The 18,484-nt window shown below is 40.1% G+C and overlaps 1 protein-coding gene across 1 annotated transcript; it reads left to right on the top strand.

Moving 5' to 3' along the window:
• Positions 1-1,130: 1,130 nt before the first annotated feature.
• Positions 1,131-10,309, top strand: LOC127022256 (acyl-coenzyme A synthetase ACSM3, mitochondrial-like). Its single transcript, XM_050905744.1, has 13 exons — positions 1,131-1,328; positions 2,201-2,411; positions 2,833-3,040; positions 3,422-3,565; positions 4,075-4,231; positions 4,870-4,949; positions 5,744-5,867; positions 6,389-6,469; positions 6,579-6,680; positions 7,049-7,176; positions 7,858-7,957; positions 8,679-8,798; positions 10,223-10,309. Exons 1-13 carry the CDS (start codon positions 1,131-1,133, stop codon positions 10,307-10,309), a joined length of 1,740 nt encoding a protein of 579 aa, XP_050761701.1.
• The last annotated feature ends 8,175 nt before the right edge of the window (positions 10,310-18,484 follow it).

Here is an 18,484-nt window from a genome sequence, read left to right as displayed (position 1 = left end):
ATAATTTAATCAAGAGTTTACCTATGATTTCGTTCCTAGTTTGTGGATAGCTTCATCATTTGTAAGAACAGAAAAGAAAACTAACCTGTATTTCAACAGTCACTCACCTAACCTTGTATTGAGTTCAGTAACTTGTGTTTAGTGGTTGAAAAGGGAGAATCAATAGACGGACCCAGGTTTTAGAATCATCGTAGGCCTCCAGGACTCCACTGGCTCCTGGTCTGACTGTGGGCTCTTCCAGACACGAGCCTTTTTTTTTTATCATGTTTGATAATCTTCATGTGCACTTATACGAGAAGCCTCTAAATAGCATTAAAATTTTCAGAGTTGAGCACAGTTCTGAAGCAATCTTCTAGACTGCTGAAAATAATAATAATCATATAAAAAGACAGAAAGAAAAAAAGAAGAGTAGCAATGGAAAGGAAGAAAGTAATTGGACTTGAGAGCTTTTAGGATCATTATGGTGAGTACAGATGGAAGAGGGCATTTGCAGGGAGCAAATGTGGAAGTATCTAAATCAAATTTGGGGACCTATGTGAGGGATTGCTGAAGTGAAGGTTTGTGGGATGTATATGGTGAATGGATGTATCAGTCAGCAACTGTTGAAGCTAAAGCAGTGAGAATCTTGATGGAAGTAGTCTGGAAACATCCTTCAGCTCCATGTGAAGGAAAAGGCATAGAGAATCAGCTACTGAATGCTTTGGTGTAAGAACCAGTAACCTTCTTACAATGCAACCGGTAACATCTGATGTTGTGTTTGACTAAGGAGAGTTGTGGGCAATTAGCAGCCCGGAAGAACACATCAAGAATCTATAAGGATCAGCTGAGCTACAGACAAGGTGCCAGATCGGTACGGTACATTAAGTCCTTAAAAAGCTGGTGGTAAAAAATAGAAGAAAGCAGGATGGGGAACATCACATTTAATTGAACTGTTAAAAACAGTTTGGCTGTGACTAGCCTAAGGCTTCAGTTAGTAACTTATGAATTCATAACTGAATTGTCTTTGGATAATCTCAAGATTATTTTCTTTTTTCTTTTTTTCTTTTTTTTTTGTTGTTACAGGATTCATAGCAACAATTCTGCTAATTTTCTTATATAGTCTACAGCATCTACGTACATCATCTTCTGCCATGAAGTTGTTTAAATTACAGACTCTAAAATCCTTCTGGACTCTGAAGCTTCCTAATAGGACTTTCCATGGACACCCCAGGCTGCTTGCCTCTGATGTATATTCACAGTATGAGTCCATCAGGCGGGGTGAACAGGAAATACCAAAGTACTTTAACTTTGCAAGTGATGTACTGGACAAATGGTCTGAGATTGAAAAGGTAGATGATCTTTTGTTCTGCAGATGAGATACTTTAATTTGAAATTTCATTTGAAATAAGTTGGGCTTTTTTTCTTTATCAAAAAAATCAGTTGCCAAAACCAATTTGCATTAGGAAATTATACAAAATCTCATTCTTTCTTGCTTTATTTTAAAAGTGTCTCTGACCCTTGGTGCTCTCTATGTAGGTAGAAAAAGCAATGGTAAGTCCCTTTTGACTTTGATTTAACCTCGGAATGGCTGTGCTTATTCCTTCTGCATACTATAATATTAGATATTCACATCATAAAAATACAGATAACATAACAATAGCATTGCATGCTAGGGAAGATTCTCCCACGAATGTTTAATTGCCTTGCTCCAAAGTGGATTCTGCATTTGTCCATATGCCCTGTAGTTAGAGACCACTTAACTCCCTTCTTCCTGAGCAATCAGACTAGAAAGAGTCCTGGGATACCATTTTGTCCTGTTGTTTTATTTTGTCCTCTGCCTGTGCTGCTTCTGTTTAATAGTATTCCACAACTCCATCCAGAATATCAGGAGTATTATGTGAAGTATTTCACATTATCTGTTATTTTGTAGGAGCATTAATGCTCAGCATAAGGCTTAAACTGAAATAGGATCCAGACTAGGACTTGAGTCTGGAGACAATTGGGCTGGTAAACATTTCAGGTTCAGAAAAGGAGAATTTATTGGGAATATCTGAGCTTGATCCATAGCAAATCTCGATCCATTAAGGACAAGGGAAAAATAATAGCTTATATGCCAGCTGTGAAGTACTCAGATCTTCCATAATTTGCAGATATTTGTGCATTACAATTTCATGGTCTTTCAGAAGAAAATTTTTTGGTTTTGAATCCCTATGTTTTGTAGGCTGGAAAGAGACCATCAAACCCTGCCTTTTGGTGGATAAATGGAAAAGGAGAAGAAGTGAAGTGGAGCTTTGAAGAGCTGGGGTTCCTGTCTCGGAAAGTGGCTAATGTGCTGACTAAAGTATGTGGACTGCAGAAGGGGGACAGAGTTGTTATGATCCTGCCACGAGTCCCAGAATGGTGGCTGGTGAATGTGGCTTGCATGCGAGCAGGTCAGTGAGCATATCTGAGACTGGTAAAACTGGTTAATGCGAATCGGTTGAGAGGATCAAGAATTTATAGGGTTTATAAAGGAAAAGTAAGGTAATAATTTAGTGAGTGGCCTAGCTACCAATTACGCAGGCAGTCCTGAAGGATTTGCACTAGGCACTGTAGGACAGGTGGCCTGTGCAGCAGGCATGGAGATGACAGAAGGCAGGGAAGAGCCATGGAAGCCACCAGACAGGTCCACGTTTCATTCCTTACAGGAGAGCACAAGCAGCTGCATTACTCCACTGTAACTGTTTGGCTTGGGAATGCCAGGGCAAATTCATCTCAGAGGTCAGTTTGGGAATAGTTGTTAATAGTTTAGGTTCTTAGAAAAGAATCAGATGTAAAAAATGCCATGCCAAACTAACTTTATTGCTCTTCCAGGAATTGTCTTAATTCCAGGAATATCCCAGTTATCAGCCAAAGACATATTATATCGACTCCAGGCGTCAAAGGCCACATGCATCATTACGGATGACACACTGGCTCCTGCCGTGGACTCAGTGGCATCTGAGTGTCAGTTTCTGAAAACCAAGCTAATCGTGTCCAAAGGCAGTAGGGAGGGATGGCTGAACTTCACTGACCTGTACAAGTGAGTATGAGTTAGTGACACTGCAGTCATGGTGCAGAAAGCAGACCTGTTCTCCACAAGTGCTCATTTACAAGTATTTGTCGACTACAAATACTCATCAAATGCCAACATTAAGGTGTTAATCATGACTGCTTGATTGCTGATCCACATCAGAGTTCTTTATTAACAGTGGTCTTGCTCTGGGAAGTTTCTATCCTGTTCTTCCAAAGGGGAATTCTGTCTTTGAGGAAGTGTAACTCCACATTATTTTAGTCTAATTTGGTGAAAAGCTTCTGTGAAGCTTATTTGGGGTGGGAGTTCAGCAATATGCAATACTTCATTACATTCTGAAGCCTGTGTAAAGTAACCGTTGAAGTCATGATTGCATTCTCTGTGTTAAAGAAACCAATCTGCTGACCATTCCTGCGTCAAAACAAGGATTCAAGACTCAATGACTATCTTCTTTACCAGTGGAACGACAGGTTCTCCAAAGATGACTGAACATTCCCAGGGTAGTCTTGGTTTGAGACCCCTTTTAAGTGAAAGGTATGAAAGGTTTGAGCCTGGTTGAACATGGGATAATTGAAGCTGCATAGTAGAACTGATGTGACATGTGTAGATGAGCAGAGTTTATGTTGGTTGCACAGATCACCCTGGTCCCTCAGCAGCCTTAGAACTGAAATACCCGGTGTCCAACACAGCGTCCATGAATGCTGCTGCTTCAGCCCTATATTCCTACCTAGTGGAAAGTCACTTTACTGAAATTCAGGCTCCTCTCTTTCCCTTACTCTATCCTATGTTATGACTGACAAAATATATGTATGATATGTGTGTGTGTGTGTATGTATATTTATGCAAACATATAGTTAGGTGCCCTTTTATCCTAGAGGTAGCTCATAAAATAAACTTATTCAGAGTGCCCAGTGCCCATGTATCTTGTCAGAAATCTTGAGCTTGTTCGTTTTTTTGGTTGTCTTTGTTTGTGCTTTGGGGTTGGTTTTTTTAAGCAAAAATTTTTCATTATCTTTTTGTTCATTTTTTTTCTGCTCTATCAGGTACTGGTTGGATTTGACTCCCTCAGACGTCATATGGGGCACAGCAGACACAGGATGGATACTAAGTGCACTGGCATGTGTTTTTGATCCCTGGGCTTTTGGATCATGCATCTTTATACATAAGCTACCACAGATTGAATCAGCAGCCATCCTAAATGTAAGGAAAAACTCACGGAGATGTGTTAATCTGCAGAAAGAGTGCAAAAAAATAATTCTTAACAGCATCCATAGATTTTATGAGGGTTGTGTCCCTAGTTGTGTTCGAGATGCTGTATCCATTGTGTAAAGCCCCTATTTGCATTTTTAATGTACACAGAAGGGGCCAAACGTGCAGTTCATTCATACATTTTGCTCATAGCTGGTGAGCATGTGAATGAAGATCATCCAAAAGGAGCACTAATTGCTGGCCTTTTGTTCTAGTGACTGTGGAAGTAATATCAGCTGGTATTAATGCAGACTGAACCTGAAGCGTTTCTCTGCCCACACTGGCCAAGATGAAAGTGAAAACCTCCCTGTAATGTAGACAGAGATGGGCTTATTCTGGCCATGCTCCAAGCTGTGCGGTCTGGGTGTCATGTAGACGTGTTAGCATGGGATTTTGTCCGATCAAATGTACTGTGAATCTCTGCATATTACACCAACTGTAGGAGGGTTTCTTACCCAACAGAGAGCGTACGGTGCTTTTACATAGAAAGGAGAGCTACATTTGCCCCCTTTATCACCTGTTTACTGTACATCCACAAGGCAGTTTTTTGTCTGAGCTTCATATGTCCATCTTGTTGTTTAACTCACTAGACTCTCTGCAGATTTCCCATTGACACGCTGATTGGTGCTCCAACATTGTTCCGCATGCTGGTGCAAAATGATCTCTCCAAGTACGTCAAGAAATTATTTACTAATGTTTCATTTACCTTCACTAAACTTTAGTGATCTCTCAAATCTACCTGCTTGACCCAAAATAGGGTAGTAATTTAGTTTAAAATATCCTTCATGAAAAGACCATCATACAAAATTTGTGAGTTTTGCTGAGTTTTATGATCAAACATAGAGAAACTTGATGTTTCCCTCAGGAATTTCAGACTTTCACTACTGAACTTGTGAGCAAATCCCTGAGGATATGAAACTGAGCACCTGTTAAATTCTTTATCATAATTTTCAATTACCACATTAATTGTCCATGCTTTGGGAAGGACTGTCATCCTAGAAAGTCAGTGTCAAGATAACTGTGAGGGAGTGACTTGTTGTGGCAGTTGTACATCATCCCCTGCTCTAATTCTCACTGCCTGCCACCATTCCTTCCTTCCCTCTTGCACTTTCTCACTTGGGCTGTTGCAGAGGGTCAGCAACCAGAGCCCTGGCTCAGCAAATCGCTCTGTGGTTAGTTACAGGCATGTCCTTAAATCCTAGCTGACTTCAGCAAAAATTTTACTTTATTTTTCATGTGTGTTTAACTCTGACTACTACTACTCATATGTATAGTGTTGAGCACAGACTGATATCCTTGTTGTATCAGGAGCTGAAGGATCAGGAATCCTCTGATTTCCCCACTTCATGGGACTAACTCTCCCAGTAAACAGATCTCCAGTATTATTTGTTTATAGTTGCATGCTCCTTGTCTTGCCCAATAGATTTAAGTACTGCTTCTCTTGTTTTTTAACTCCCTGTGAAGCTACAAATTCATGAACCTGAAGCACTGCGTGAGTGGAGGGGAGCCACTCAACCCAGAAGTCATGGAGCAGTGGAAAAGCAAGACTGGGCTGGACATCCATGAAGCATATGGCCAGACTGAAACGGTACATCTGTAGCGTCAATATTCTATTAAATCTTTGTAATTCCTTTTTGATTTATGATGTTTTAAGGTTTGTTTTGAAAGAACACAGCCTGTTTCTTCCTTCAGGTTTCTGTGAATGTTTCAGTAATCTCCCCTGATAAGCTCTGAAAGAACACCCTTTCATGGCTCTCCTCACAGAACCTGCAGAAACATGGATTGTTGGGAGGAGATGTGCTCTAATAGTTCCATAAATGTCCTTAAGCAAATTCCTAGTGACAGTGACAGGCAAGAGGGCAGAGTTTGAATCTAAGGAAGAAGACTGGTTAGCAGAGGGCAGGAATTCTTCGCAGATAATGGAACAGGATTCTTTCAGGGAGTTTCTTGATTTTGCTTATCTATCTGTACCATACAGCACTGACATATAGGATCCTATGAATCTTAATTCCTTACTTCGGAATTATTCTAGAAAATACATTTAATGAATTGAATGTGAATGTAGCAGTTTTCTATTGCAAAACTTTGTTTTGTTTTTGATTTTTACAGGGAGTAATCTGCTCTGTTTTTAAAGGAATTAAGATTAAACCTGGATCAATGGGGAAAGCAGCTCCCCTTTATGATGTTCAGGTTTGTTGGCTGCTCTTTAAATTCTTTCATAGGGGTTTTTTGTTTGGTTGGTTTTGGGTTTGTATTTTTTTTCCCATTGGACTAAAATACGTGTTGTTTTTCATTCTAGATCATAGACAAAAATGGTAATATTCTGCCTCCAGGACACCAGGGGGAAATTGCTATCAGAAGCAAACCTATAAGACCACTTGGTTTATTCTCTGAATATGTAGTAAGGACTTTATTTTATTCCTAACCACCACCAATCTCCCCAGAATCTCTCCAATTGCACAGTGGTTCAAAAGGCTGAATATTTTTCACCACTGTATTATTTATTACCAGAGTGATTTGTTTGTTTGGATTGGTGGATGTTAGAAAAGGGAGGACAAGAATTTGTTCAAGATTGAGTTAAATTTTTTTTAAAGAAACAAAATGTTTTTTAAACCTATTTTATTATATTTTATAGTAATGTCAGTACAATTCTTGAACATTGTGACGGAAAAATTAAGTTCCAGTGCATTTGACATTATGTGTGTTATAGCATAATGTATAGCTAATGCATGCTCAAAATCTAAACTACTGTTTGTAAACCACTTTGAGGATAACCCGAAGAAAACCGCAGAAAGTGAACGTGGGGATTTTTATGTCACTGGAGACAAAGGGACTATGGATGAAGATGGATATTTTCAGTTTATTGGAAGAGATGATGACATCATCATTTCTTCAGGGTCAGTTTGCACGCTTTCTAAATCTGCCATTGTATAATCTTACATGTTGTGTTCCTGGTGAGCTGCTGACATAATATTCCTGTGATGGATGTATTGTCCTCTTGACTTAGGCATACTTGCTTTTATTATTAGCTTTTCATAAACCTGCAGTATCATCTTGGTGATGTCAGTGGCATCTCTATCCATTTCCCCTGCAACATCTCATCTGTTTCAATGATGAGTGAAGACTTCCATTGACAGAGGAGGGATTTTAATCTAGTTTGGTTTTTGACTAAAATTGAAGGACATCTCTATCGGACTCAAAGAGCATTGAAACATATTATTTTTAACATGTTGAAATGAAACAATTTGATACTGTATGATGTGATACCATAACGTGGCATCAGCTGCTACTGCAGACCCCAGCTATCAGGGTGGGATGGAGCTCCAGCTTAGAAGCCACAAGGAAAGGGCTAAGGATGGAGAGGTATCCACAGCCCCAGCAGTCCTCTACCACATGACCACCATGAAATGCTCCTACCTTCTAACAGAGCCAACTTTCCCATTCTGCCTAAAGTTTCTGTAGTTGGTTGTTGATTTGTTTGGTTTTGGTTTTTTTCTTCAATATGACAATTAAAAACCATTTGGTACTGGTTTTCCAGCTCATAAAACCAAATCCTACATTTTTCTTTCCTTACCTAGGTATCGCATTGGGCCATTTGAAGTAGAGAGTGCCCTGATAGAGCACCCAGCAGTAGCAGAAACAGCTGTTGTCAGCAGCCCAGATCCCCTCAGAGGAGAGGTAATGGTGCTGAACAGTGGTGGGGGAAGCAATATGTTTGTTTAAATATATAACTATATAAAGCAGTTCCTACTTTACTGAATAATGTACAGCTCTAAGGCGGTCATGTCATCATGGATAATCCTACTTGGGGTGACAGGCAAAATCCCTTCCCATTTACATGCCTTTGCTCTTAGTTTCTTTTCATCCCAAGAAGGTCTTCTCTGTGGAGAACATTACAGTGATGTTTACTTTCCCCTTGTTGTTAAGCACTTGTCTATACACTGAAATTGTCTTTGTTGGCTGTCTTGGTGTAGCCAAGGTTATACTGTAACTGCCGTAGCATTAGACTTGGGCTACACGTATGGAGAAAGCACAGTCCTGTGCTGGGATGATGTGGGCCTACTGTCCTCAGTGTGAACTTCAGAGAGAAACAAAATGTCCCTCAGCTTCAAGGAGAACTCTGCAGAGACACCTCTTATTACTCCTTCTTCATGCCCCCCACTGAGAGGATAGAGCAAATGCTCTTGCTTTGTAATGGGGGCAGGAAAACTGTGCTTTCAACTTTCCCTTCTGCACATACATGCGCAGAAGCTGGGCACAACCATTTCTTACATTGTGCTGGTTTCTCTGTTCCTCCCTTTTGCATGTCACGACTGAGCAGTACTGCTCACTGGTAACCTGTATATCAGCTCTTAAAAACGGATGGTCTCAGATCACTTTTGTTGACCTTGCCTTACAGGTTGTGAAAGCATTTGTTGTCCTGTCCCCAACTTTTTCATCCCATGACCTGGAGAGCTTAACCTGTGACTTGCAGGAGCATGTCAAGAAAACTACCGCTCCATATAAATACCCTAGAAAGGTAAATGCTTCTGAGGAGAAACTTTAAACCAGGACACCCTTCCATAAATCTCAGGAGAATTACTATTTGGATTTTCATGATTCACCTGAAAGAGACAGTGGTAAAGATTCAGCTAGAGCACTGGCTCCAGAAAATCTTTCCTAGATAACATTAGTTTACATTGGTTTTCATGCATTTGAGTAAAGTGTTTGTTTAAACCTCTCAAAAATTTCTAGGCTTTGTATGATATCCTAAATAGATCTGCATGTTCTAAGTCAGGCTCACAATCATAATTCTCCATTTTGTATTTAATCTTCAACCAAGCACTCTCTGGTGACTTTAGGGTAGTACCTGACTGAATCTGAATAAGTTTTTATCTACTGGTCATCACAATTAATAAATAAGAGGAAAGCCCTGGAGGATACACTTGGTGTTTCTCAGTAATCCCAGCACTACAGGAAAGGAGCTACTAGCAGTGCCTTAGTTCACTTGTGCAGAACTCACAGGAACTAAGGACCATTAAAGACTTTGTGCCAGTAACATCCCTTTTTTCTTCTTTTTGTCATTCATCTCTGACCGCTGATACCATTTAGGTATTCATCCTTCTGTTACAGTACTCATGTTACAGTGCTGTTGTGGTTTAACCCCAGCCAGCAACTCAGCACCACGCAACTGCTTCCCCCTCTCCCCTCCCAGTGAGGTGGGGAGGAGGAAAGGGAAAAAAGTAAAATTCGTGGATTGAGATAAGAACAGTTTAATAACTAAAGTAAAAATAAAAATACACTACTAACTAAGAGTAATAATAATTGTAATGAAAAAGAATACAACAAAAAAAAAAGAAATAAGAAAAGACAAGTGATGCACAATGCAATTGCTCACCACCCGCTGACCAATGCCAGAGCCGCGATCCGTGCCTCCCGGCCAACTCCCCCGTATTTATATACTGGGCATGACATTCCATGGTATGGAATATCCCTTTGGCTAGTTCAGGTCAGCTGCCCTGGCTGTGCTCCCTCCCAGCTTCTTGCACACCTGCTTGCTGGCAGAGCATGGGAAACTGAAAAGTCCTTGGCGTAAGATAAGCGCTACTTAGCAACAACTAAAACATCAGTGTGTTATCAACATCATTCTCACACTAAATCCAAAACACAGCACTGTACCAGCTACTAAGAAGAGAGTTAACTCTGTCCCAGCCGAAACCAGGACAAGTACTCAGTTTGGTTAGCTGGGAGGCAGCTACACAGACGTTTGGCCATCTGGGCAGCGAAAGAAATTGTTTCACAAGTGGCACAATGTGCTGTCTTGATTTGGCTTGGACTTGATCCTTTAGGCAAGCAGTTCTTACTGATGGGAGTGCTCTTAGTTTTCCACATATGCTGAAAGCCAGTCTTGGAAAACCAACTCTGTAGAACATGCTACATTGTTTTCTGTCTTTTTTTATTTAGGTGGAATTTGTCCAAGAGCTGCCAAAGACAGTCACTGGGAAGATCAAGAGGAACGAATTAAGAAACAAAGAGTGGGGACGGATGTAGCATTGTTTGGAATTTAACAGAACTTCTTTCATTCCATTAACGCTATATAAATTTCTCTGATATAATTGCCCTCCTTCTGATCTATTTTTGTTAAATGCCTGAGCATCAGAGACTATAGATAACACCAAGATGTGATGTTTGCACCTGCTTGCAAAGCTTCTAATGTCAGTACCACGGTTTCAGTTCCTGAAGCACTGCTGGGAAAGGGAACAAACCATACAACTCCATTCTAGTCCTGAATGTCCACAGGTTCACCAGAATTTGGCTGGTGACCTCTCTCTTTTAGATAGCATCCAAGATCTGTGAAGAGATATTGCTGGTATCGATTGTCTAGCTCCAAGCTGCAGAAAAGGCAGGCATGGATTTGAGTGGTTCAAGTGTTCTGTCCTTAAATGCAGCATGTTTGAACTGAATACAGCCCTCCTATCATTTACTGAAGATGGAAAGACTCCTCTTTATTGATACCACCATATGACCTTCATAAACCTTTCTTAATACATGTTGATGACAAGCAGTGCCAGCATCTCCCATGCTTTATCCACAAATACTCTCTCGTACAGAAGTGGCTTCATTGCTCTCCCTCTGTTCTGATCTTCGCACACAATAGACAAAACTCCTGTACCACTTCTGGTGATCTTTAAAATGAAGTTTGCTGTTGGGCAGGTGACCCATTTTGTAGAACAGACCATGGTTCTTTGCCATAGTAGACACTTGCTACAGGACCAGTCTATTTCTGCAGCCACTTAGAGGTGAAACCAGTGAAAAAACTCCCTTGATCTGGTTTGGGTGATCACATCTCTGTTTAACATTTAGCTCTTAGCTTTATGAAGAATCATGTACTGTAGTGTACACACCCTTACTTCTTACAGTTGCACATGCGATAGTGGGCCAGACTTTAAGGCTATATCAGTTCTTAGCTGTTCATCCTCAGGTTTTTTTAATTTTGTGTGCTCAAAGAAGATTTCATTTTCTGGCATGAATTTTCATTATTTGACAAAAACATCTCCAGCCTTGGAGTCCTCTTCTGTTCATTAAATAAGAAGAAATTGCTGGAGAACAATAGCATCTATAGGCAGGAAAGGTCTTTTAGAGCTATGTCTCACTCTGGAGTTCTGTGTCTGCTGCAGCTGTAAAGTGAGATTTGGAGAACTCTAATTTTGAGAAAGTAAAATATTTTATTTCTCGAGAGTAAGCACTTTGCTTATGTCAATGAAACAATTTCTGTACTAGCAACTGCTGAAATGAAAGCAATTGTCAATAAATACAATGTTTACTTCATTCTTTTTTGACAGTAGCTTCATTTTTTGTAATGCTCCTTAGTGTTTCACAGAGGTTTCAGAACACTTTTCACTATTTCACTCCTAAGGTTTCTAGGAGCATTAGATTACATGACTATAAAACTAATCATTAGTTCCTTGAATGCACTTGTTTGGGCACGTCACTTGTTGCTGCCTCAAGCTCTTTTCTGTACCCAGTTCAGTTTCCTTTACAAGCCATGTACTCCTGGGCCTTCCAGGGACTCTGCATCTTCTAGATCTTTCTGCTTGGTTTCAAACAAATAAGTGTTTAAAAACAACAAAAAGTGAAAAAAACAACAAAAAGTGGACAAAACAACAAAAAGTCTGCAAAAAGTGGAATGATAAACAACTGTACCAACTGGAATTCAGAGCCCTTGGAAACTATCCTTGTCTCTGCAGTTAGCTGTTTGGGCAGTTAAATTCCAATAATGTCTGAGGATTGGGACATTGATCCTGCCCCCCTCCCCCCCAATTTAAGGACCTAAAATCAAGCAGCAAAATTCAGAGTAGGGAAAGTTCAGAGCCTTAAAAAAAGGGTCTGAATGAAACTGCCACACTGAAGACAAGAGTTTTACCACTGATTTCAGTGGGGTCGACCCTTGACTTTCTAAATTCTAGTGTGGCTCGTTAGAATAATTTACTCCAGGCTTCAACGCTAGAACTGTCACCTACAGTCATCCCTTCCTTAGCTGACCTTAGAAACTAGGTTTCTGTTGTGCTCTACTACCCAGTTTTTTGCATGAATGGGCTGGGGTCAAAGTCAAGCAGGCTGCCAGGTTATTCATGCCACATGCTGTGGCTGTAGTCTGTGAGGTGCTCTGCTCCATGCTGCAGCAACCTCTTATCATTGATACTCGGTGCACTTTTCTGTCTCATGTTCAAGGTAGACAGTTTGTTTAATTCTCCTCCTCTGCCCAGGATCAGAGAATCGCCAATACATTTCCTCTGATCCATGCAGAATGATTTCAGAGACACGGGCTTGCAGCTACAAGCAGTTGAAAGCAAAATGCCTATCTCTAGCACATGGCTTTCTTTTGGAGCCACAAAGTTTGAAGCTTGACTGGATTGTATCATTCTGGCTGAAAAATATAATTTTCAATAGACTAGCCTTTCCCTTTGAGACCTCCTCTCCATCCCTCTTACAGCCCAGCTTCAATTTGATGTTATTCTCTGAGACAATAGAAAAGGTAATACCTGCATCAGAAAAAGGTATTCTGTATCAAATATATTTTGATGCATTATTTCCTGAGAGTTTAGCCTCTCACCCAAAGCCTATGGAAGGGACATGGTGACTTTGGTACGAATGGTCTCTATAGGGATTACAGAAGTGCAACATTATGATGAGGTTGCAAAACAACCTGACCCAGGTGTTAATGCTGCCGGTGCCCCTGCACGTTTTGCCTAATGTCTGCAAAGACAATGCTGTTCTCCCTTGTATCAGGATGACAAGGAAACAGAAATAGATCATAAGGAAGAAGTTGTGTTCTTGAGACTCTCTGGTCTTCAGCCTCATGCTTCAGAAGATAATTAGCCCTTCCTTTTGGTGTTTTACCTGTGTTTAGAATGGACAACACAGCAGTTCTAAGAACAGCAAACAAGTAAAATACTATAGTTCTTTTAGAGGCCTTGTTTCTTTCTTTTGAAGTTTTATAAAGTAGACAGAAATCTTCAGTTTCAGCTGGGGACAGAGAACATGTTTCCTCTTCAATGTTTTCCCCTTAGTGGTCATCTAAATTTTTTCTGGTTTGGAATAGTGGCAGCACAAGTTCTGAAAATGCATTGCTACAACTGGGGGACTGGCAGTTTTATTGCAGCAAGATTCAAAATCCACCTTTTTCGTGGTAGGATGGGAACCATGCGTAGGTGTCCCCTTCTTTTGAAGGCATGTCTCTTGTTTTCCAACCACTAGCCAGGAGTGGAATTCTCAATGCAAGGTTGGGAGTATTTGGCATGTTTTTAAACTGAGGCGTGTTCTTATGCATAGTATAAGACCACTAACTTTGCACAAGCAATGTGTATTTATACTGAAGACTATTTTGAAATAGTAAAGACTATTTTGAAACAGGTATGGACATAAGACCCCATCTTTTGCTTTAAGGACTGCTCTGAGGTAAATGAAATGAGAATTGAGATTATATTCAGTATGTGAGAAATAATCCTTTCATATATGATGCTATCATACATCATGAGAAACTAATAAGTTGTAGAAATTCATAGTATGTGCTTAATGTCACATGTATACATATGTACTCTGCGTGTGTGTGTATATATAGTGTGTATGTATTTTGGCACATAAAATTGCTCTGCTTGCATTAGTAAGAAAATTAATATTTAGTTTTATGTCTAGAAATCCTTAATACATTTCCAGAATGTGTTTGGAACTTGGTCAGTTGCTGGTTTGCTGGATGGTGATTTTTGTGACTTCGCGTGTGTTATTTTAGCACGTCCATTGAGCAGAAGCATTTTATAAGTGATCCACAACTTCATCTCCTTTCCCACAATACAAAAAGTTGGAATAAAGCTGTAACAAAAAACAGAGCAGCCGTTAGGTGAGTTTGGTTTTAGTTATTCATAAGGCTTTTCAGATTGTTGATGTAAAACCAATTATTATGCTAATACTTGATCTGAGTCTTAATAGTCCCCCTGTAAGAATAAAAAAGAACACAATTGATAAATGAAATGGATGTAAGCATATCTGTGTGAGAAGAGTTCATTATTGAAAAGATCAATTAGAGAAGGGGTAATTTGCCAAGTTCGGCCATCACATTCAAGTGTTAGATTTAAGATGCAGACTAGAACTCACCATCAGTGTCTGAGCTTCCATCAGCTGTGGCAGAGCAAGAGTCCAGCAGCTGCTTGTTTCCTAATGGATTCCTTTACAGTCCTAAAATCCAAAATAAAGTTATCTTCAAGCACAATTTCACAGGCTTCTAGTGAGTGTAGGAAATTAAATCCCCCATGAGAGCAGGAAATTTGTTTAATGTGATTCTACCAGAAGAAGTGAACGAAATAAGGTTGTGGTCAAATCTGCTGTGGCTGCAGGAGAATCTGTCTGCCCAGGAGCCCATGCTCTGCACAGCTCTGTGCGCTCAAGTCAGGTTCCCCTTGAGAGAGGGAGGCTGCGAGCACCATGGTCCTCTGCTTTTTAAGGCCTCTGTGAGTGCCACATATTTTGGATAAATGGGCTCAATTGGCGAAGGTAACACACTTTGCCTCTTTAATTTGGGTATTCACACTTACTTCCAGTGGGTGATACAGCATATAGATACATTTCCAAACAAGTATTATCTCAGCCTTTTATGATGCTTTCATAAAAGATCAGTATTTGTTTTCCTGTGGTACTTGCTATGCAGTCAGGTGCAGAGGTGAGGTTATTTGTTGGGTAAGGGGCCAGGCATTTACAGCTAGATTCTTTAAACCTCATTGTCTGTTATTATTATTATGGTCAGACTGGCTAGTTCTGGATAGAAAGCATTATTTTCTTAAATGAAATAACAGAAATTTGAAGGAAGGAGAGAGGACTTTGTGCGCTTCCCTTAATCAGATTAAATACTTCCACAGTCTTTCTTCCCTTACCATGCATATGATCTGCAGCAAAACAACACTAAAGGTAAACCCCTTCTATGAGGTGACATGAAGCTACACTCCTGAGAGATTCTTGAAGGAATCAGGCCTATTAATGAATGGAAAGAGGATTATGTAAATTCACGTCTACATTCACTTAACCCTATTTGTAAATTCTTTTTTCCTAATAAATGCTTCCTTTATAATTTTTTTCTCATCATTACCAAGCTTTGGATGAATTTGAATTCCTCTGATGTACTATAGGGTCTGTCTGATACAGGCTGGATAAAATTTGACTATTCCACCTCATTTTCTCCATGGACTCAGGGATCATGCATCTTTTCACATGGCAAGCTGCAGTATGATGCAGCAACTATTTTAAATGTAAGAATAAAAGCAGTGTGTCATTGAAAGCAAAAGCTGTTGCATTAGTGGGTTGTTAATGCAAGGCATGAGGAGAGACAGTGCTCTCAGTAGAGTGGAAATTCAAAAACATAGATTGAATTTTTGTACCACCCACAGACCTATGGATTGATCTAGGGCAAGTCACATCTCTTTGTAATACCACAGATTCTTTCTTAGTAAAAATGAGTAATGAAATCTCCCTCTCCACTGTAAACCATCCTGAGGCATGCTCTGTTCCCATCAAATAATGGTGTCATTGTCTCTCTGATTTTTGCTTGGTGTTTGCTTGTTGGAGTGCCCATGACAAGAAGTTTCAGCAAGTTCACAGCAAATAGAACTCCTTTTTTTTTAATGCCCAGAGTCTGTCTGTGTTTCCTATCACCCACTATTTGTCGCATGATGTTGCAGCATGATCTTACCAGGTATCCATGCCACCAGAGACGCGTTTCAGGCTGGAGCTTTGTGCCTTAGTCCCATCCCACACAGAGTGTGTCATGCACTGTCAGAGCGTAATAATTTCAGAAGCTGGGATCCTCATGGAGTCCTGCAAAATTGCCATTTGTGCTTGTATGCAGCTGGACCCTAGATTCAAAGCATATTTTTTCCTTCAGTGATTCTAATGCATTTATTTCTTGGGGCTTTTTCCCAACATATATGAAGTTAGAAATTCAAGAGCCTGCAATACTGCATGAGTGGAGGGGAGTCAAACCACCCTGCCGTGATGGCAGAGTAGAAAAATAAGACAGGGTTAGATATCTATGAATGTTATGGCCAGACCAAATCAGTATGTTTGCAGTCACTCACAGACAGTGTATGTCATGGAAATATCATTACAAATATCTAGGGTAGAAGTTCCCTGGAGAAAATTTTTAACTCAGACCAGACTGTTCCGTGGTGCCACTTCAGGGGTTCAGATGAGGAGAAGCTCCAAGTCCCATAAATCCAAGTTTGTGGACTTGCTCGTCCCCCTACAAGAAATATCAGTAGAATGCTGACACTAATGACAGTGTAGCCAAGAACACTGCTGTGCTGCTTCGCTCACACTGATATAAATCAGAGGACATTTCTGAGAAGTAAATGGAGCCAAATTACTGTAAAGCAAATCTAAATCAGAAGCATTTCAAGCCCAGTTGATTTATTCTGGAACACCACTTTGAATGAAAACAGGATTTTTCCCACTGAGTAGGATCTTTCACTGATGTAGGTCAATGCTGTTGTATGGATTTCTCTCAGCTGTGCTGATTTACACCATTAGATAAATGAGTAGTGGACTTGAAAATCACAGTGAGCAAACATGTTTTTAAATGAACATCTTTTATTTCTTCTAGAATTGTAGATCATTTAGTTAGCTGCAAAATTATCCATTTGTATAGAATAACAAATTACATAAACTCAGTTTTCTTTTACAGGGTATTGTACGTGCAACTCATGAGGGGATGCAAATTAAACCATGTGCATTAGGAAAAGCAGTTCCACCTTACGATGTTCAGGTACTTTGATGAGTGTAAAGCATTCTGGTTATTTCAGTCTGAAATAAGATAAGGCCATGGCAGGACTGTTCTCTGTTTAGCAGCATATCACCTAACTACTCATGAGCGAGCTTTATTTCATTTTAGGTAATAGATGAAAATGGTAACATTCTGCCTTCAGGAGAAGGCGGCAACCTTGCCATCCAGATCAAACCAGCAAGGCCTTTCTGTCTTTATGCTAGATATGTGGTAAGGAAGCAAACACATTTTGGGGAGTATTTTCAGTTCACTGGTGACTTTTGAAGTGCCTCCCTCCAAACATGTATGCTTAGCTTACAGAAACCTGGGTTTTTCACACAGCTCTGAAGGCATCATAACTGATCTCAGAAGCACCGCGTTCGGTTTACCACTGAACCAAAGATTTCAGAATTATTTGCCCAGCTCTGCTTCTTAATCCCGAATTCTTATTTCCTTTCTAGGTACCGCATTGGGCTGCTTGAAGTAGAGAGGGAGTGCCCTGATAGAGCATCCAGCAGGAGCTGAAACAGCTGCTGCCTGCAGCCCAGACCCCATCAGAGGAGAGGTAAGGACACTGATATTAGGAGCTACCTAAAACATCTAATGTATGTGTGTATTGAGAAATAGCTATGTTTGTGAGGGAAATCTTGGCTTGTATTAACATTGTAAAGATGTAGACCGGCATTTTCAAATACATTTGAGGAGATGAAGAGGCATGTAACTTCATACTGATTTCAGAAAAATTAGGGGCACCTAGGCGAATTTGAGACTCTGGCAATGGCTTCTCTGAATCCCAATGAGATCCTATACATTGAAGCAACATCCCCTAGCTATTCTTCTTAGGAAGGCCATTAAGCAAATGTGGCCCACCTAAGTCACCTCTCTTCTTCAACACTGCGAGGACATGACGTGGCTGCACAGACATCAGCAAAGAATTCCTGTCTGCTGGGAATGCCACTGTGCTCACTATGAGTAGTTTTAAGGCCCATTTGTGGAGGTCAACAAGCAATAAAAAACAGAAAGTTGTCCAGCGTCTGGCTTGGAAACTTCTATTTCCACTGGCTTGAAAGAAATTTGATTGTAGAAAATTGCGTTATTCATCTTAGTCTTTCTATTGAACATTATTCATCAAGTTAGTGATTGCTGAGTGTTGCCTTACTCTAGCTCTCTCCTTTAGGTGGTAAAAGCTTTCATTGTTCTGTCTCCTGAATTTACATCTCATGATCCTGAAAAATTAATTCTTCAGCATGTGAAAAAAAGTTACTGCACCTTACAAATACCCGAGAAAGGCAAGTATCACTGAGTTCTGAATATACAAGTAGTTCCTGGCAATGCACCCTAAAATTAAAACTCCTCTAATCAAACCTAATAATCAGATTATAAATACAGTCAGGTTATATTTTGGAATAGTAGAATTTTGC

Source organism: Gymnogyps californianus, chromosome 15 (genome assembly GCF_018139145.2).
Source record: "Gymnogyps californianus isolate 813 chromosome 15, ASM1813914v2, whole genome shotgun sequence".
Taxonomy (NCBI): Eukaryota; Metazoa; Chordata; class Aves; order Accipitriformes; family Cathartidae; genus Gymnogyps; species Gymnogyps californianus.
Note: the sequence above shows the minus strand (reverse complement) of the source record. Positions and strands in the feature narration are given on the sequence as shown.